A 21,251-nucleotide genomic window follows, 5' to 3' on the forward strand; every position below is an offset into this window, starting at 1 on the left:
GATTAATAACTAATTTGATGATTTGAGTTTAAAACTTTGCTAACCCTTTGATAAACCTTTATGATTTTGAAACAACACTCTCTGTCTTACTTGTGGAGCCAAATGTGCTTCACGTTATTGACTTGTATTGATGGCTGATGCCAGCCTCAGTCTGAACGGAGAGTGCTTTCCAAACCTGAATTTGTACAAGAAGTTTCAAGGAGCAAAACACTCTATCACTGGTCACATTATGGACATACTATCACCTCAAAAATTCAGTCACAAAAATCTGCCTTATGCAGCCCTGTATATGTCAGCAGCATTCTGCACAAACTGCTTTCAGCTGATTGCTTGTCCTTTAATTGGTGCATGTGCAGTTCTTCTTTGACAGTCCTAATAAGATTTGCCAAATAACTGCAAATGTATCCAATAATGAGTCTGCAGAATTAACTACCTGCTGGGTTCTAAAAGTATGTGTTGGTAACACTACTATGGTGGATTTATAAGTACACATTTTACAAACTGAGGTTCTCTTTAAACATTTTTAAACCTTTTTCATTTTCAAAAACCCGGTCACATGTTGGATGACCAGATCAGGCATGTTCCTTACCCTGAAATGTTTTCTGGTTACAAAAGTCAGAGTCACAGCACTTTTGTGTGATCTGGATGGTAACATCAGCAGTCGTGACCACAACTTCTTTTCCACAGGAGTCCTTTTTGCGAGGCTCACCACAACCCTTGAACGCAGTTAATTTGACTTTTGGCCCTACGTGAAAATAAAACATTTTGTGGTTAAAAGAAAAGGGAACAGCAGCAACAAGCAGCCTAATATCTAACACCTACACAAGCACATGCACCCTATCTCCGAATGACACTGTGGCAACTTGGCCCATTTTTAGACTATTTTTAGCATGTTTTCATTCCTTTTTCTAGCCCTTCAGTACATTATGAACTTGCTTCTCTCAGTGCAATGTGTGTTGTTGAGATCAACAGCTACTTTTCTGAGTTCTAACAGCAGCAAAAGTTCCAGAGGTTAAAATATTTCATATTTAGTGTAAGAGGGCGCAACTGATTGATGTGGAATACAAACGAAGTGACATACAAATTACATTTAAATATTGAGCTAGTCGTGTGTGGGTAACACACACTTCTCTCCCCCATAAATCCTAACACATTTTTAGAAAATGCAAGACCCTTAGCTGTTCTCCATCTGCACTGTGTACCAACTTCTTCCAGCATTTTGTAAATGTCTCTCCAACCTAATTTCCAGGCTATAATCTCAGCAATGCTCTTTAAACCAAGTTCAAATGCATTTTGCTTTAATTGCTGTTATCGGACCAGCCCATCCATAGGTTTAGTCTGACTGTCTCACCAATGATCCAGTACCTTACCTTCCATAAATGCTATACCGAAGGAGCACATAATCCCAAAATTGTTAACCCCAAATTATGTGAAATGTCAGAAAATTGTGAAAAATGACATGTAATGTACACAAAATGCACTTTGGGTGATCTCCAGTGAACACTGAATGCAGGTGCATTCCTCATTTTCAAAAAGTCTCCGAGAAGGGGAATGGTTCATATTGGAAATTTCTGTTATGACACATTTTCTGCCAGAATCTGTCTCCCGCAAGACTTTTTATGCTTGAACAGCTTACACATCAGAAAATGTGATAAATTACACAATGGCGTTCCCCTGACATTTTGTGAAGCATTGTGGAAATTACACAAGCTTTCTGTAAAATGAGCATGGTCTTACTTATCACAAGCTGTGCTGAACTGTGCCCTGAGCAAATGAGGAAAGTCCAGAATATTTGAATGAATGTTCTGCCCCAGAACAGCAACCAGGGACTCGCATTCATTGAAATACGGATCAGCTGTTTTAAAGTTGCTTCGTGTTTCACAGTGCAAGTGGCAACCCACCTTCACTTTTAAGGGAGATTAGAGATCTCCTTACAGTCGCCCCTTATGCTGGGTAACGTCGGAGGAGGTCATTAGGACCCGTTTTTTTCTCCCTCGAGAGGGCTGCTGTTAGGAAGCGCACTGAAAGTGCACTACCTTTTTTTGACGCACTTTCAGAACACCTCTTAAAGGCATGTTTGTGTCTGTGCCCACATTGGAAATAGGGCAGGGACGCAGACGCAAAGTGATTCCCTCATTTAGAGGGAGCCACGCCCCCATGCAAATGTGGAAACGCCCTCTCATGATAGCACTGCAGCAACTTGTGCACCAGTGCTATCTGTTTTACAGAAGGGCCCACTCAAGCGTCGTTGGCTCCTTCTGTAGTACCATTGTGCCCGGGGGGAGCTCGAAGAGGGTGCACATGCCTTTTATGACCCTGGGCACAATGTATAAAATGACCATAGGTCGGAAATGAAGACTCAATTCATCCATGCATCCATGGACACATACCTGTTGTTATATTCCGCAGGCCACTAATGCAATGAGTCACTCCTTTCCGGCACGGGTTAAGAGTGCCAGAGCAACTGGTAGTGTTGACGCTTGAGCAACTCTCACAAGTGAGGGAACTCCCTGAAAAAAAAAGAACATTTATTTTGTCAGATTTTGTGTGCATTTAGATTTTTGATTATGCAACTATTTTACGACTGGGCCCATCATGTTTGTCAGAAACTAATATTTATGATATATGTTGGCTCCGAGAACATTGTCAAAGGTACACTCTAGTTCTACTGTACAACATTTATTTTATATATTGGTATTAATCCGCTCCTAAATTTCTCTTTTTGAGACTATTGTCCAATCTGGGAACTGTGTACATTAAATGATGCTGAGCCACAGGCTGGTGAATCATTTTCTATATTTTATGCACCTAAGAATTGGTGTGACAAGTAAATTGCTTAAAATAAACAAGCACTGGCAGTGCAAATAAGTCTGGCTTAGAACTGAAACTTCCTCTTCTGTCATTGACATATTACGATGGCGGGCGGATCGCCACTGCTGGGCTGGCAGTGGCCTCGGCATGCAATCGAAACCTTGAAATCCGCAGGTCAGATTATGATGGCAGTGGTGACCACGGCGGTGTGAAAATATGTCAGGCGATTTTCCACCGGTATCAATCCACTCACTGGCCTGGCGGGCAGAGCTAGACCGCTAAAATGGTGCTGGTGCCTAGCTTTTTCCGCCGTCCGGATTAGGATACATGCGGAAGCCAGCTTTTCTGTGGAGGTCTCTCCGCTATGGAAAGGCTGACCGAGATTGTGTTTGGGGGCCCGTTGCGGGCCTCTGCATGTAGGGGGGGGTGGGTGCACTGGGGGCTACTTTCCACCGTACCAAGTGGCAGGCACAGTGCATTGCAGACGCAATCTCCGCTAAGTGGTGGCCGGAATAAGTCCAACTGCCATCCTAATAAGCCCCTAAGTCATCATGAATGCACTCATTCCTGGACTGATAGATTGATTCATCCACCCAACAGGTCAGTCTTTTAATTAGCCAAATATCCACCCACAATAAAACATACTGACAAATGCCCACATGTACGATAAATAAAAAGATTGCACATAGAAAAATGAAAACATACCACCTCCTAAATTTGATGAGAAAAAGCTAATATAATATTAAACATTAGAAGAGGCTGTCATCTTCCAATGGTATTGTACACCATTTACAACTGTTTTACATTCAACATAGATGCCTCATTAAGTAGCAATGTGTTAGCCACCTTGGAACAGTAAAAGCAATCGCACAGTTTGCAAAATAAAATCTGAAAATGCTAAAGCCATATTAAGCCAAAGTGGCCGACATAACACTTCTAAATATGCTGACCATCTTGGAACTAGAAAACAGTGATATACTATAGACAACACCATTTCAAGATGGGCAGCTGGCTTAGAAATAGTCCTTTGCAGTAGGATGCAGCAAATGGAATTTGCGGCAAGCGAGCGGCCGGTATGAGTGTGTGTGTGAGATGCAGGACGCTCATGAAAAAGAATGAAATAAATTAAAGCTGACATATGAAATGAAAGCATCGAAACTAATGGATTGGCCATAAGCCCAGACAAAGAAGTGCCCTTGTTTTCAGATGGAGGTGCGCATATGATCCGGACAAATGCTGTTACTCACTGCCAATTGCAGAAATGGGTGAAACAAATGCCCCATGCAGTATGCTGCCATGGGGAGAAGCAGAATAAGAATGACACTTGAACAGATAGAAGAGGCCTGGCCCAAATGCCCTTTATGGATGTATGTAAGGAGAGTTTTATTTACAAGGACCTGGCAGACACCACCCCACTTAAGAAGGCCTAACAAGTACTACTACAATTCCAGTCTTCTGCTCAAAGGGTTATCCAAGGTATCTGTGAGATTCCACGTAACAAAATAAATATCAGTCTACAGCCTTCAATACGGTGTCAAAACAATCCACCCATAAAGGCCGATTGGAGCTAATACATCTATTTCATAATCAGTAGGCCAGGCCTACTCCATTTGTAACGTTTAATAATAAACATATCACACCTTTGGATTCTGACATAATGTTTCCCAATGAACCAATCAAGACTATTATCTTCATTATTGAGTTATCGCCATAACAAACTGAGGCCTCCTGTTTTGCACATAAGCCAGTAACCATCATCAACAGTCGAAGAATAACAAATATATACAAACTTATACTTAGCAAAGCAATAGACAACCCCAGTGAAATCGGACTAACAAGGATTATCACATAGCAAATCTTCAACTACAAGTGTTTGTCCAAGGGGTAACCAAACTACACCCCTTGAGTACAATGTACATCTGTGATATTCCTTGTAATAAAATATCGGTCTGCAGCCTTTAACTAAGTGTAGTGGCTATCAGCACTTAAAGGCACGTTGGCATCAACCAACACTTTTCACAATACATTAGTCAGCCTTACTACCTTTGTCATAACTTTTCATAATAAGCTTATCAGAGGCATATGGCTGGATTGTTGATGTGCAGGAAACGTTGTGGCAACAATATCCCACCCACTCAAGCTGCTGCCGGCGCTGCCACAGGAGTGGGCGCTGCAAGCACTGCTAGTACATGGAGACCACGAGGACCTTCCTGATCAACGCCGCCTCATTGCCCTATCATTTTGTCTCTTCAGGACCTATCTAGGGGGAAACTAAAATCCTATTGTCCCACAGGATAGACAACCGCCTGCAGGACCGCAGGATAGTTGTAAGTCGGCCAATCTGAAGACCCACATCAGCGCCAATGCCAAGGAAGAAGAATCAGTGCGAGGTATAGTGCCGGCACCATTGGCTGGAGATTAGATCCTAATGGGCCACAAGAAGTGAGATGGCAGAGATAGGCAGCATTACTCCTTGTGCAGCTAGGTACCTTGGAGCATGGTTGAGAGCTTTAGCAATCTTTCCAGGGGTCGAGCTGACAGAGGGTGGAAGTGGCCCAGCTAGGTCCACAGTGCAGCTTGCCCCCCGTGTGTGCTCCCCTACACCTAGTCCTAGCCTAAAGTACTGCATGTTCTTTATTGGATTGCCACAGACGATTTGATTAGTATCCACATAGTCTCCAACTCCAAGCCATATAAAACACCAAAAAGTGCAAAGAAAGTCGGTGCTCCAATAAAACCAAGATCTGTGCTCTATGAAGGCACCGTCAGCTTTATTCTATGCACACAGTGTTAGTTTCATATGTAGAGTGCGGCGATTGACAAGAACTGTGCATGACTATCTATTCAGAGGCACGCAATTTATCACTTTCGACTCACAGTCAACAGAAAAGTTGCTCCCTTCTGCAATCCCAGTAAGAATGGGCACAATACAAACATTAGCTGAAGAATTAGACAGGTGCCTCTTTTGGGAGTGGAGGCCATCTCCCCCACTCTCCCTTGAAAACTCAAAAGTGTTTGGTGGTGTCAAACATAATTCACAAGGTAGGGTCGAATGAGGTCGGGGAAAACACTGGTGGTGCTGAAAAAACACTGGGCATACGCGGAGGTGCACGCATGCTGCTAAAAGTAACAGCATTCAGCTCTCCATCCCATGAAGTGACAAGCAAACAGGATCCGTCCGAAAACGCACATTGGCCCACAGAGCATACACTTCACTAACCTACAAATGTCTCTAGATGGTTGTTGGGCAGGATCGCCTCTTCCACCATTTCATTTGCCTCTACCTTGGAAGCTACCACCTAACTGCAGAAATGAGTCTGGTAGAAATAGGTACAATAGCATTTACTTTGGTCTTTTGGGATCGATCTCCTTATCTGGCTGAAACAAGTGTAATATTGCTGCGGGCTGGCTGCGATACCATCGCCCCTCTAAAGCGCATCTCGTCCAAACGCCCCAAAGATGCTAACCGATGGTTTTCTAACGATCTGAAGACCCAAAAACTTAATCTCCGCCAAGCGGAACGCCAGTGGAGGCGGAACTACTGTCCTGCTTCTAAAACCCGCTACACCGCTCTCCTAGTACAATACAAGAAATCCATTCTGGAAACCAAAAAGACTTATTTTTCATCCAAAATTCAGCTCGCGGAGAACCGGCCAAGAGAAATATTTTCCATCGTTCAAGACCTCGCATATTCCGATAGAGCCTCACTCAAACCTTCTCCATCACAACCACTTTGCGATTCCCTCAACTCCTTTTTCCTCGATAAAATCAGCACGATCAAAGCTAAGATCCCTCCCCCTTCCCCGGCTTTCACTGACCCTTTCTGTCCTCCAGCTACAGCACGTCTTGATTCGATCCCCTCCCTCACGACTGATTCACTCTCTTCCATTCTCCCGCTGGTTAAATCCGGCTCCCCGCTGGATCCCTGCCCTGCCTATATTTTGAAGCAGATCTACTCCCACTGCCCCTCACCGCCCCTTACGTTTCTTAACAGCTCGCTGTCCCAGGGTATTGTTACTCCAACACTCAAATCGGCAGTGATTGTTCCTATCTTAAAAAAGCCTGGGGCGGACCCTTCAGATCCAGCCAACTACCGCCCCATCTCTCTTCTGCCTTTCTTGGCGAAGGTACTGGAACGTCATGTTGTCAGAACCTTGAGTGAGTGTTTGGAAAGAAATAGTGTCTTGGCTCCTAGGCAGGCTGGATTCCGCCCTGCACATTCAACTGAGTCAGTAATTATATCTGTCCTGGATAACCTCCGAGGAGGAATGGATACTAGTCAGCCTCAGGCCCTGGTCCTCCTTGATCTTTCCGCCACATTCGACACGGTGGACCATACCATCTTACTTTCATGTGTCGAGGCGGCGGGAATCGGAGGGTCAGCCCTGTTATGGCTATCCTCCTTCTTGAGTGGTCGCACCCAGGCGGTTCGCCTGGGTGAGTATTCAGCCGACTTTAGTCCTATCCAGTGCGGGGTCCCCCAAGGATGCTCTTTGTCCCCTCTCTTATTTAACCTTTACATTGCCCCCCTGATTTTTGCCCTACAGCAGCTGGAGGTCTCTGTGTACAACTACGCAGATGATCTCCAGCTTATCTTTTCTCTCTCTTCCTCCTCTGAGTCAATATCTAATTTTCAGTCCATCATGACTTTTATCCAGGGCTGGATGAACTTCAACCACCTGAAACTCAATCCCGACAAAACGGAATTGGTGTTGACAGGTGGTTGCTCCAGTCCCTGGTCCTCTTCTTTTTGGCCCCCTTCCTTAGGGTCCCCACCCACTCCTGTCCCCTCCGTCAAGACTCTTGGGTTTAAAATTAATAATCAACTTTCCCTTCACTCTCAAGTCAGTGCCGTCGTATCCTCAGCCTTCCTCTCCCTCAGGACAATACGTAAAGTTTCACGATTCTTCTCCTCAGCTGCTCTCAAACTAATACTTTTGGCCATGGTAACATCTCGCCTGGACTATGGAAACGCCCTTTACCACGGCATGCCTGCGTACCTCGTGAGGCGTCTCCAATTGGTTCAAAACCAAGCCGCTCGGCTGGTCTTTAATCTACCAAAATCACAACACGTCACACCCCTCCTCGTATCCCTTCACTGGCTCCCTGTCCGGCAGAGCGCCCTATTCAAGCTTGGCTGTACCATCGTTAAAGCCCGGACAGGCTCTGCCCCATCTTTCATTAACACAGCCATTCAAGACTACATTCCACCGAGAGAACTTCATTCTTCTACCCATCATCTCCTTGTGGTCCCCCGCTTCAAACGAAAGAAGTGGGGGGGCTCCAAATTCTCTACCAAGGCTCCCGCATTTTGGAATTATCTCTTACTCCATTTGAGAACCTGCTCCCAGTACCCCCTGTTCCGTAAAGGCCTCAAAACCTTTCTCTTTACCCAAGCCTTCCCCTCTTAAATGGCCATATCCCTAAACCTTCCTGCCCCCTGAGTAGCAGTAGTCATACAGCGCCAAGAAACCGCTAGGTGTATGTGCGCTCTACAAAACTCTTAAACTCAAACTCAATATTAAACAACACTCAAAACTCACCAATGCAGCAACATCAAAGAGATGAAAAAGGCAGGGGACTTGGAGGTTCTGCTAAATTTATTCCAAGTGGCAGTAGACATTCAGCCAAAGAAACTTGACCTGCAGGTCAATTTACTTAATACCTTGGCAATTCATGTCACTTCGATCTATACCAAAATAGCATTCTTAATTAATCTTACCTAGTGACCACAAGCAGATGTGGCACAATAGGCAATGGCTTCTACCTGCCAACGATTGATTGAAAAATGATCCACCCTTTCTGCATAATTTGATGTGGTAGTATACTAAATAAAACTCCAACGTAAGACAAGATCTGCGCAACTAAAAAAACAAGCAATCTACAATCTACCTGCAATGATAACCAGTTAAACATAGTATGTAATGACCCCAACCTCAGAGTAGGTTGAGTCTATAGACCTCTCTAAAGAGATCTCCACATATCGTTAGAACAACTGATTCTCCAGCCAGGGTGAACTAGTCTCTGTAAAAAAAAGCAATACAAACAAAAAAGAAAGGCCCACAACAAGCAGCCCTCTCAAGGGGGCAAAACCAAACAGATGGATCAGATATATTCCATCTTAAGAAGAGCATCTAATTAAGAAGTGCCAGCTCCGGAGTCACTAATGGAGGCCATTGCAACAGGAGCAAGCTGGAGTTCTCCAACAAAAGCAAGCTCCTCCTTGCCAAATAACTGTAACATCATAAAAAGTGGGTCCGCTTCATCCTTCGAGCCCAAAAGAAGTCACCAAGAACACACGAGATACAAGGAGAAACCTTGGTTATTCAGAAGGAAACAGGTTCCAGTGACCACCAGCAGCAATTAGACTGGTGTGAAAATGTGACCTCCTAAAACCACCAAATGGGCGGCACTCCAGGTCTTAAGTCTGGATCAAAGAGTACTATCAGCCAGATTCATCAAGGGAAATTGCGCTCGCAAAGGGCCAGATTCTGAGAATCTGGCCCTTTGCGAGCAAATTTTTTGCATTTGGGATTCATCATCCCAAATGCAAAAATCGCTATTACAGAAGTCGCATTTTAGCGAGGAATAGCATTTAAGGAATCTCCATTTGAGATTCCTTAAATGCAATTCACGAAACTTTTAAAATTTGCGAATTCGCAATTTCCGGCCGCTATTTACCGCAAAGTCTGACTTCGTGGTAAATAGCGAATACTTAGAAAAATGCACTTTAGTGCATTTTTCTAAGTGGTATGTTACACACACACATGTCCTTTGGACATGTGTGTGCGCAACATCAGGCTACATTTCCATTTCAGGGGTGCTACAGGGTGTCCTTTGGACACCCCTGGCACCCTTGAAATCACATTCTTATTTGCGATTAGCAAATTGCTAAAGGCAAATAAGGATTGACCCCTCATTCATTCCTATAAGCCTTTAGGCCCATAGGAATGAATGGGGAGTTATTCCTTATTTGCGATTAGCAATTTGCTAAACGCAAATAAGGAGGTTGTAGGAATCGCAATTTATTTTGCAATGTCTACATGAATCCCGATTTGAGAGCCCTTAATAATCGCTATTAAGGACTCGCAAATCGGGACCATGATGAATGTGGCTGTATATGTCTAAAAACCATCAGTGCAGAAAGGTGTTGTATCTGCAGTAGAACATGTCAGGTACCCCCCGAACTAAGCATCATGGAGTTAAAAGAACAAAGCAACTGTGCCATCCTGCAGGTCACAATAAAACTCCCATCGAATTATGATCCCAGTCACTTGAAAGCTGAGAGTAAGGACCAGAAGGCAGTGAAGGCGCAAAACACCTGCACCTTGCAGAATAAATTAATTTTCACCCAAAGTATTTTTTTTTATTTGCTGAATAATTAGAATCATTAAAAAAGACAGACCAGTACAAAGTAAAAACATTCTGAAACAGATAAGGCACAATTTCAATTGATACCGTGTGCTTTTTATTTACAAAGGAAAACCCATACAGCTAGATTTGACAATGTCCCAATCTGCGATTCCTTATTTGTGAGAAAAAGCAAATCGCAAATAAGAAATCGCAGATTGGCATTCATGAAAAATTGCTAGGAAAAAAAGCGAATCGCAGTCCCGTTCAGAAATTGCGATTTCGCAATTAGCGAGATCGCAAATTGCGATCTCGCTAAGTGCGAGATCGCAAAAACGGGAAGTCGCATCTTGAGCACAGTGATGACATCACAACCAGGAAGTAGGCAGGTTCCACCCTCATTCAGCAGTGAGAGCCTGAACAGGAAGCATCACCATCAGAGGTCCCCTCCAGTGTACCTACAGGAGTTGTGCAGGAGACACCCCAGTGGCAAGCATATCTGAGGAAGCTGCAGCTGGATCTGCTAGTGGGAGGAAAAGAAAAATCTAATTTTCTGAGCAAGAGCTGGAATTTTTAATAGAAGGAGTCTGCAAGGACTACAATCGGCTGTTTGGGGAAGATTCGAGGAGGGTGCCCAAGGTCGATAAAAGGCGTCTATGGTTGCGCATCCGTGCTAAAGTTAACTCTGTGGGGGTGACCCAGTGTTCTGTGGACAAACTTAAAAAACGCTGGTATGACCTCAGAGGGAGGTCAAAGGTGAAGATAGCGGAGAGGCTGGGGGAGCGTGTGGCGACAGGTGGAGGGGAGCCCACTGTCTCACCGAATACACCACTGGAGGACCAGGTGGAGGACACAATAAATCCACAGGCATGCGTGGGTGTGACACAGCTTGACTCCTCCCGACCCACATAAGACACACCAGGTAAGTGCCATGCGACTGCGACCCCCTGTCCCCTAACAATGTCCATGACTCCAGAGCCTCCCATATCAAACCCCAGTCATTACCATCTTGACCCATTAAGCCAGACATGTTTAGTGAGAGTCAATACTGTAGCGACTCAGGGAATGGTAGTCTGCATGCATGTAGGAAGCCTAACGGTGTAAGAAACATGTCACTAATCAACGTCCACTTTACATCACAGGTGGCGTAGAAGTCACAAGCACAGACAGCGATGGCCTGGTCATGGACATCACGGGGGACACAGAGGGAGACACAAATCTCTCCCCACAGCCCGGACCATCTGTGCAAGCAGCCGCACCAGCGCTCATCACACCACCTGCCCCTGTGGCCAGTGCCACCCCTGTGCCAGCACGCACTGCAGTAGCACTGCCCGTCACACAGTCCCCAGTGGGACATGCAACACTAGCTCCAGTTCGCCAACCAACCCGCCGCCCTGCGGCTGTGAGGAGCGAGTCCAGCAGACTGGTGAGGGGTCAGCGCACAAACAATTCCCGTGCTGGTAGGGGACAAAATGTGCAAGCAGGTGGGCTATTCATCGAGCGCAAGATGCTACATGTGCATCAGACACAGGCACGTCATTTCGGGGCCATCCACCTGCAACTGGACAAGACCGCCCGAAATGTTGCAGTAATGTCTGAGCGGATGACAGCTGCCATGGAGGCCAACACTCAGGCCATTAACAGGCAGCGGAATCTCAATCGCCGCAGACACCGCTAACTGCTGAGCCGCCTGCCGGCGTACACGCAGTTGAACTACATAATAGGGAACGCTACCTCCCAGCTCTTGCGACGCTCCTTGGCAATGCAGGTCCAAATGGTCCAGTGCTGCCAGGACGTCGCGAGAGCTCTGGAGCATGTGGCTACTGCAGTCCAGGGCATGCAGGCTGCCGACCATGGCCAGGGGGCTGGGGAGGACGACACCAGTGAGGCTAAATCCAGCCATAGCAGCCAGTCCATTCCTCCGGTGGTAGTACCCTGCCGCAGTAGCAGGCCCTCTGCTGCCTCACGGCCTAATCAGGAGAACGATGGGGAAAGGTGCTGGGAGCATCTGCTCGGAGGCAGCATTGAACCATGACATTGACATGATAGGCCATGCTGCTGCTACAAGCATGCCCTCCTGAAGGACAGACATAAGACGCAATATGTCATTGATGCACAACTTAGCAGAATGCCAAGTTTATTGTGCTTTAACAAATACAAATGTTCAGACTACCTTAATCTGACTCATGTCATTATTAATGTTCTCATGCATGGGTCAAGTAATGGGTGTGGGGAGTGGGTGCATTAGAAATGGTTCATGCAGATTTCGTTACGGCGCCTGTGTCCTTCAGCAGGATTCTCCCCGCGTGCGTGACGCATATGAGCAGGTGGTTGGTTGTCCCCTTCCGACTCACTGCCAGAGATGTCAACAGGGATCCTGCGCTTGGTACCAATGTTGTGAAGGATAGCACACACGCCACGATGTGGCAGCAGACCTCAGGATCGTAATTCATGGCCCTACCTTTCTTGTGCAGTATGCGGAACCTGCTTTTCAACAGGCCAAATGTCCTCTCAATACAATTCCTTGGCGTATGTGTGATGCATTAAATCGCTGTTGCTGTGGTGTTGCAGGATTGAGGTATGGGGTGAGGAGGAACTGACGGAGAGCATAGCCGCTGTCACCTGAATGAAAGGAGCAGAGGGTGAGTGCCTGTTCTGCGCAGCTACATGATCACAGTGTACAATTTGGGGGCATGTGTACTTACCTAGTAGGTGTCCTTCCCCAAAATCTCCCCTGGCCAGTAGTGTGTGGATGCCGCTGTGCCTGAAGATGAAGGAGTCATGTGTGCTCCCCGGGTACTGTGCCACAATGTCCGTGATTAATGTTTTTTGCATTGCACACCATCTGGATGTTGAGGGAGTGGTAGCTTTTCCGGTTGCGGTACACGTACTCCGTTTCAGCAGGTGGGCAAATATGGATGTGCGTACAGTCAATACATCCAATGACGTGTGAGAATTGCGCTACATTGTAAAATTGCAGCTTGGTCTCATTGAGGTCCTGTTGGCTGGTGGGGAATGATATATACGGTGGTGTACCCGGGTCAGCATTGCCTCCAGGAAAGTCCTTAGGCAGCGGGACATGGTGGGCTGGGATATCCCCCCTGCAACAGCGACCATCCCCTGGAAGCTTCCGGAGGCCAGGAGGTGCAGGCAGCACAATACCTGCACATATGTGGGCACGGCATTGGTCCTCCTTGTAGGGTGCTGCATCAGGGGGTCTAGGTCCCGGATGAGCTTGATTATCATAGCCCCACTCAGGCGGTACTTAGCATAGATTTGCTCCCTGGTTTGGCCCAGAAGGGTGACCCGCTGCCAGAATATCCGCTCCTGTATCCTCGGTCTGTTGCGTGCAGCTCGCTGCAGCCTACGCCGCCTCACCAGCATGTAGAGTCCAGGCATTGTGGGAATTCCAAGGCTCCAGCTGCATGTCCTTTAATGTGTTTGGTCAGCACTGCACCTGTTGGGAGTGACTTAACAGTTTTTTTAATGTTTTTTTTTCGGTACTGGTTACCACCTAATTTGAGTTCTTCTTAATTTACGCGTCGCAAAATGCGATTTTCTCGTTTTTCCCATTTTGCGATTTTTTATGAATGGCAATTACGACTGTTTAGCGAGTTTGCAAATGATTTCACAGATTCCATGGTTTCTCGCTATTTCAGAATCGCAAATGCCCATCCTCCAGGATTCTGCAAATTTATTTGCGAAGGCGCAATTTATTTTTTTGCGATTTTGCAATTTTGGTATTTTGGATTTCTTGAATTCCTTCCCGTCAAATTGCGATCGCAATTGCTAATTCGCAGCTATTGCGATCGCAATTTGGCTTCATGAATCTAGCTGATAATTACTAGGATGCAGTTTAGTTGTTTCCACGTAAGAAATGGTATGACAGGAGCTTGAGATTGCATTTCATGCGCTGGGCTGCCAGTCACAGTCCCCGCACTGCACCTCTGCTGTGATTGTAACAGTCTATTAACTTGTAGCAGGAAGTTCATTGCCCTGAAGAGAGAGATGAAGCAACTGACTGTTCAAGACTGTCCTCACGGTGGGGAGGCAGGTCTGGAAGGATAGTCGTAGCAGCTTCCATCTCAACTGGCTGACGGCAGGACCACTGCAAAAAAATATAATACCGTCTCCTTGTAACTGCTGCATAAACTACAGTTTTTGTTTCCAGGCTGGAGCCTGGTCTTTTGATGGGAAGACTCCCAGGTGGATTAGAAGCAGAAAATGTTGCATTGATGAGGACATATGACTTATGAGGTAGGGTTGTGGGCCTCAATCTGCGTAGGTTTGCAGAATCATCCATCTGTGTTTTTTTTTAGCCATCTCTGCTTCGTCGCGTGTCCAGGCTAGTAATTTGGCTGCATTGTTAACAACTTTTTTAAATGCAGTAAAACTGATGATTAGGCCCCACACTTTGGACATATTAAGGGTGGATAACGCTTGCTGAAGCTCCGTTAGCCAGTCATTTTTGATTATGTGCTCTTTTTTCATTTCTGTCCAGTGCAAGGCAGCCAGTGAATCTGGTTTTGCTAATCTCAATTTTCAACACAGTTTGATAAGTTCAGCCATCCTTACCAGGGATTGATGGAATAACCCAAATTCCAATCGAATCTGAGCTTGAGAAGAGTATCGCGGAAGGCGAAAAATGCATTTGAACAGGGTAGACTGAAGTTTATTTTAGAGTAGTCGCATCTGTTCCCGTTAAAAGTTCCAAACCGTAACTATGTCTAGGGAGACACTTAACTGCTTGTAGATGGGAGTGTGACATGCACCCCAGCTTTGTTCATAGTATTTTAAGTGCAAAACGCAAATTTATTGCCAGAGACCTTCTTTGAAATAGGTGCTCTTTAAATTTTAGTCTTGAGTCTAGGCCCACACCAAGGGTATTTGTAGGATCTGATAAGCTCTAGTTTGTTCTCTTCTGTTTTTCACTTGAATTTGATATTGTGGGGATAGGCATTTGCGGGTAAACAGATGACCTTTCTTTTATTACTGTTCAATTCTAGACCCATCACTTCTATGCATGGAAGTAATTTGGTTATCAGGTGCTGAAGACCAATTGCGGCCTGGCTAAATAGAACAATGTTGTCCGCTTATTGTACCTCACTGGGATCTTTACTAGTCTGGGTGAATTGCTTAGTCCTTCAGATAACTGTTCATCTGGGTCTGCCATGAAGACGTTAAATAAGCAAGGGGCATGCACACACTCTTCTTTAGGCCGGTGTGTGTGGAGTATAAGTTGACTATGCCCCTCAGTAGCTTCGGTGCTTCCCCCCCATCTGTCCATCTTTGCCCAAGAACTCTCTCTGGACCATGTCAAAGGCTGATTGTAGGTCAACAAAGCAGGTGCTTAATTTAGAGTTCTTGTGAATAGCTTTTTTAACAAGGAGACTCAGGGCAAGGAGGTTGCTCATTGTGCTCATGCCAGCTCTGAACTCTATTTGTGCAATTGAAATAATGTTGCTGGATGCAGCCCGAGCCTCAAGGTCTAATAGTAGATTGGAGGCATACAATTTGGCTTCAACGTGGATAAGCACGATCAGTCTGCAGTTCTCTGTGTTGGATCACTGTGCCACTGGATTCAAGCTATCCTGGCTCATGAGGGGAGAAACCCCAAAACCAGGATGCTTGTTTCCAGGCTTGGCAGTTCGGGTTGGACTGTTCGCATGCGGCACAGGATCAAGACTGATGGCCAGATCTAAACTGGAGTGGTATTGTGAGCAAAAGAATGATGGATTTAACCCAAATCTCTTGACTGGGGTGAATGTTTGATTTGTTCTGCATTCCGTCCATCAACTGTGTGTCTTTTTGGATATACTGTCTGCTTTGAAGATTGGATTTAATTTTCACTCCTAAATATAAGTCCTTGGAACAGCATGATGTAATTAATAAAGGTTTCATGTTACTTATGACCCAGGATCACCTTTCTCAACAACACATCACTACCACTGACATTTTAACAGTTGCATTTCGGTGACCAGTGCAGAATAACATGGAAGTAGCTACCATTATTTCAAATAATCAAGTCGCACAGCAGGTATGGAAGAAGAAAACAACAAAGAAGAGAGTGAGACCCTTCACACACAAAATGGAACTGGGTTACGGCAAATTACAATAAGATGTTCCCCGTTGTATTCTGTCTATTCAAGCTGTCCTTTTACATACACACCCGCTCATGTGTGCCCCCATATTCAAACAAAACGCCTTGTTGATAGTATAAAAAATATTTCCTCCTTTACTAAAAATAAGAATGTCATTTTGCACACCACAAAAAATTCAAAAAAGAAATTTCACTTTAATTACAACACACATGCAATTACTTAAATTGAAGAAGCAAACTTAGATACCACAGTCTCATTGACATATATATGACTTCAGCTTATATGACACAAAATATAACACATTTCCTTATGTATCAAGTCATTACTGTTGCTGCATCACAATATATGAACATTTATCATTAACATATGTGTTTCTCAATATCACAGAAATAAACAATATAAAAAAAATACTCAAAGAGAAAAAAGTTGTCGACGTGGCGTTTCAGTGGGATGAAATTGGTTAACACCACCTTCTTCAGGACAGACTCATGGATTAAAAAAGCAGTCTTGTTGAATCTCTGAATATAAATGAAACAGGAAACTATGTATGTGTAAATATTCAATTAAAGGAGGTATTCTAATGACATACAAACAAGGCATCAGAATTGTTGTGACCAAGTTATTTATTAAAAGGGGAAAATTATCAATACAAAAATCGACCCTGTTGTGCAAAAAAGGGTCCCAATTTCTATAGCCAGGAATAAGATAGGGCCATAACCCATCCCATGTTATACATACTTCCATGCACCTTCATACTGGACAGTAACATACCTAAGAAAGCCTTGTAGTATATGTATAATCACATGTAGATCTTCTTGTTGATTTGATTCAATTTATCTCCTGGGGTTCTGGTTACACCTCCGGTTATCTAAAATATTATATAATTGATTCAATCGAAGACGGGGAGTATGTATAGTACCCTCAAACTATTCTGATTCATGATTCAGGATTCATGACGGAATAAGAAAATCTTTAATTACAGGATGTCTAGATGTTTAAAAGTTTCATGATGAGATTCATTAATCTCTCTACATCGTAACCTAAGTTAAGGATATGTCTCCTTTTTAAGTCCCAATGATTGTTCTATCCACAAGGGGAAAAAAAGGCAAAAGGATTTTATACATTATTATTCTATGCATTCACAGTTCTATCAAGACTACATGTCTAAAACAAAAGGTATTTATGCTCACCCTTCGGTTTATATAGGTTTATCATATAATCTCGTTGAGGACCACAATTCATTTTGCAGGGATAAAAAATATATTTCTGGTTTATTTTACTTCTCTCCTAACATTCTACTTTGAAGGCCCAAATATTTACTAAAACGTAATGGCTGTTGGATGCGTAAATCAGAAAATAAAAATGAAAAATAAATGCTTAGTAGATCTAAATCTATTCTAGTGTACCTTTTCTCCCAACTGGTATTTTGTTACTTTAACCTCTTTAGTGCTAAGGCAATAATATTTTACTCCTCTAATTTCCATTGAAAAGAATGGTAAGTGCATGACGAGTTACCCTTGTCACTAGCATCCAAGGGGTTAATACCCATCCGGGAGAGAATGAGCTATTGTCTTAACCCCTTCCCTGCTGGCCCGTTTCCGCCGCTGTGCGGTAAACAAATGAACAGGGGCGGGCCATGACGAACCCCAGCCGTCATCAGCACACGAGCACCGTAGTGCATGACGGCTGGGGTTCGTCATCAGCATGGAAGGGGTTAAGCTACTACATTTCAAGTGAGTCATGAAATTTAACATTACAGTTAAATAGAGGGTTTCATATTTTGAATGAATGAAGTAACTTCCTCCCACTCTTATTACTTACTTCTACAAGCCAGGCCATCTGTTACCAACAATGCTGGAATTACAAATCGAAAGGTACTCTAGGAAATACTGTAGTCCAGAAAGATTACTTATGTATTTCAAAGTCCATGTTTTAGTCTTTGTTTACTTTATGGCCTTAGAAACATTATTCCCATTAAAAGAAGATCCAGCCAACGCATTTTGTTTGAACAGGATTTTGAACTTCGCCGGTCTGTAAGTAACATACAAAAAACAAGAGTAAGACAATTCTTGGTGGCACATTGGGACAATATAACACTATTCAAAAACATGAATGGAAACAGAACAAACAATTCCTTTACTACCATACATATATTAAAACTTAATACAAAACATTTATATATCAAAACAGATAAAATATGACAATACTTTGAAAAGAATCTAAATTTAGAAAACAAGAATCACAAAAAACAAAAAAATATCACATTACACAATTTTTAAAAAAGTTTAATGAACTTGTGTACTTGTTCAATGAACATGCAGAATCACAAGTGTATAGAGGGAGACTCAAACACGTGAAAATAATACGAGCCCTCCCATCATCCAGTGCTTAGTTCTCAGTAACCCGTTCGCCCTAAGTTGGCAGGGCATGCCCAGACATGGGTCCCTTGCACACTTTGCCACTAGATTCAAGCTAGCCTGGCTGATGAAGAGTGTTACCCAGAAACCTTGTTTCTGGTTCAGGGAAGACCTGGCTTGGCAGTTCGGGCTGGACTGTTCCCATGAGGCACAGGGTCAAGACTGATTTGCATATAACTGGGTCTGAACTGAAGTGGTGAAGTGAGCTAATGAGTGATGATGGTTTAAACTCAGATCTGTTACCGAGGGTGAGTGTCTGAAAAGTTTCAGCACTCCGTCCATCATCTCCTTGTGTTTGCGAAGTTCTCAGAAACAGTCTAGAAGTCATTCTCCAAAAAACAAAAACAATGTCTATCAGAACAGAGAGGTTTCCAGGACCAGTATACTATTTAAACACTGATGTGCTGCGCTCAGTACCAGAGTACAAGTACCTGGGTATAATGCTTGATGCAAGAGGGACATTTGCAGCACGTAAATGTTCATGGCAAAAAGGAGAATTACCCTGTTAGCTGTGTTCTGCACATTAAGGAACTCTCTAAATGGCCAATCTCGTCAACGTCTGGGTGAGGTCCTCGCCGTGAAGTTAGCCCCCACCATAGAATATTGTGCGGCAGCACTCAAGGGGGAGGGCAGTTGGAATCATTGCAAAACCCATTACAGACATCTACCTATAAGTGTTTTAGTTGCTGTGTCATACATCCATTGCACAACTAAAGCTAGAATTCAGACTGTGCAGACAAGACCTGGCAAGCTTGGTTGCTTTCTTGAAAATGTTTTATAAAATAAAAAGAGCAAGGAAGACACACTAAACAACATCTTGTGAAAAGCAGTACCTGGCGCAGGCAAAACCCAAGCAGGTGAATACATGATCTTAGCCATGCAAAGGCTGCAGATTGAACCACTATGGGTGCTTTCTGTCATTCAGGTTTTTTTTTAACTGAGTGCTGAACTCAGGGGTCAAAAAGTCCTTCATGTTGATGGACAAGGATTTGCTTACTAAAAGATCACGCTCACAGAGGACGATTGGTCCATATATTGGGCCACTTGAAACCACAGTGCCATTTGTGGAAACCTTTAGCCTTAAAGTGAATCTGAAACTAAAGGGCTATATATTGGGCTGCTTTATTATTTTACATAACTCCCCTTCTTGACTATCTGTTGAGACTGCTTTTCGTCTGTGCAACTGCATGAGGGAGGACCTATTGTACTTTTGATGCATATACCCAACATTGATAGAAAAAAAATGACTACTAAAGTATCATTCTAAAAGAAAAAGCATTGGCACATGTAGCCAGGTAGTACTAGCCTCCCTTCAAGGAGATGAATCAATGAAAGATATTTGAAATTCATGTAATTAGCCGGTAAAAAACTGCTAACGATTGTGGGCCCGAATTACAGAATGAACTTAAGACTCAATCCTAAACTTACTACTGTTTTGGTATTCACAGATTGCACTTACTACTTTTGGTATTCACAGAATGAACTTACTACTTTTTGCATTCACAGAATGCACTTACTACTTTTGGTATTCACAGAATGAACTTACTCATTTCGGTATTCACAGAAGTTAGGACTCCTAACTTTAGGACTCCTAAATGCCTTCTGTGAATACCGAAAGTCTTAAAATTAGGATTTTTCTCAATTTAGTAGTAGTAAAGTTAGGACTCCTAACTTTAGGACTCCTAAATGCCTTCTGTGAATACCGAAAGTCTTAAAATTAGGATTTTTCTCAATTTAGTAGTAGTAAAGTTAGGACTCCTAACTTTAGGACTCCTAAATGCCTTCTGTGAATACCGAAAGTCTTAAAATTAGGATTTTTCTCAATTTAGTAGTAGTAAAGTTAGGACTCCTAACTTTACTACTACTAAATTGAGAAAAATCCTAATTTTAAGATTTGGTGCCTACTCACTCAGGGGGTGATTCAGAAAAGGAGGTGGTGATGAACAGAGTGTCTGAATTAAGCAGACCACTCTTACCCAGTCCAAAGATCAGGGCTTGATCCATCATCGTTTTTTAGCTCACTGCACCATCCCAGCTCAGAACCTGGCTACATGCAAATTAGTCTGTTCCTGTCCCAGTGCATGATGGGAACAGGGCAAACCAAACTACCAAGCCAATTCTTATACTGGGAAGGAAACAAGCTTCCGGGGACCGGTTTCTGGCATTTCAGCCGTCTTCGGCCCGGCTTGCTTGAATCCTGATGGTGCAATGAGCAAGGGACTCACATCTGAGTATACCCTTCCACGCTTATGGTGGCCAAAATGATTCAGAAAAGGAGGTGGTGATGAACAGAGTGTCTGAATTAAGCAGACCACTCTTACCCAGTCCAAAGATCAGGGCTTGATCCATCATCGTTTTTTAGCTCACTGCACCATCCCAGCTCAGAACCTGGCTACATGCAAATTAGTCTGTTCCTGTCCCAGTGCATGATGGGAACAGGGCAAACCAAACTACCAAGCCAATTCTTATACTGGGAAGGAAACAAGCTTCCGGGGACCGGTTTCTGGCATTTCAGCCGTCTTCGGCCCGGCTTGATTGAATCCTGATGGTGCAATGAGCAAGGGACTCACAT

The 21,251-nt window shown here is 44.0% G+C and overlaps 1 protein-coding gene across 1 annotated transcript in view; it reads right to left on the reverse strand.

The window, feature by feature from the left end:
- Positions 1-21,251, reverse strand: part of LOC147701034 (protein RoBo-1-like) — a 102,223-nt gene that overhangs the window by 69,339 nt on the left and 11,633 nt on the right. Inside the window, exons 2-3 of the mRNA XM_086929294.1 lie at positions 2,391-2,510; positions 590-745 (exon numbers count right to left, since the gene is read on the reverse strand). Coding sequence (XP_086785420.1) covers positions 590-745; positions 2,391-2,510 — 276 coding nt within the window. The remainder of the gene's footprint in view (positions 1-589; positions 746-2,390; positions 2,511-21,251) is intronic.

Source organism: Lissotriton vulgaris, chromosome 7 (genome assembly GCF_964263255.1).
Source record: "Lissotriton vulgaris chromosome 7, aLisVul1.2, whole genome shotgun sequence".
In the NCBI taxonomy this organism is placed as follows: domain Eukaryota; kingdom Metazoa; phylum Chordata; class Amphibia; order Caudata; family Salamandridae; genus Lissotriton; species Lissotriton vulgaris.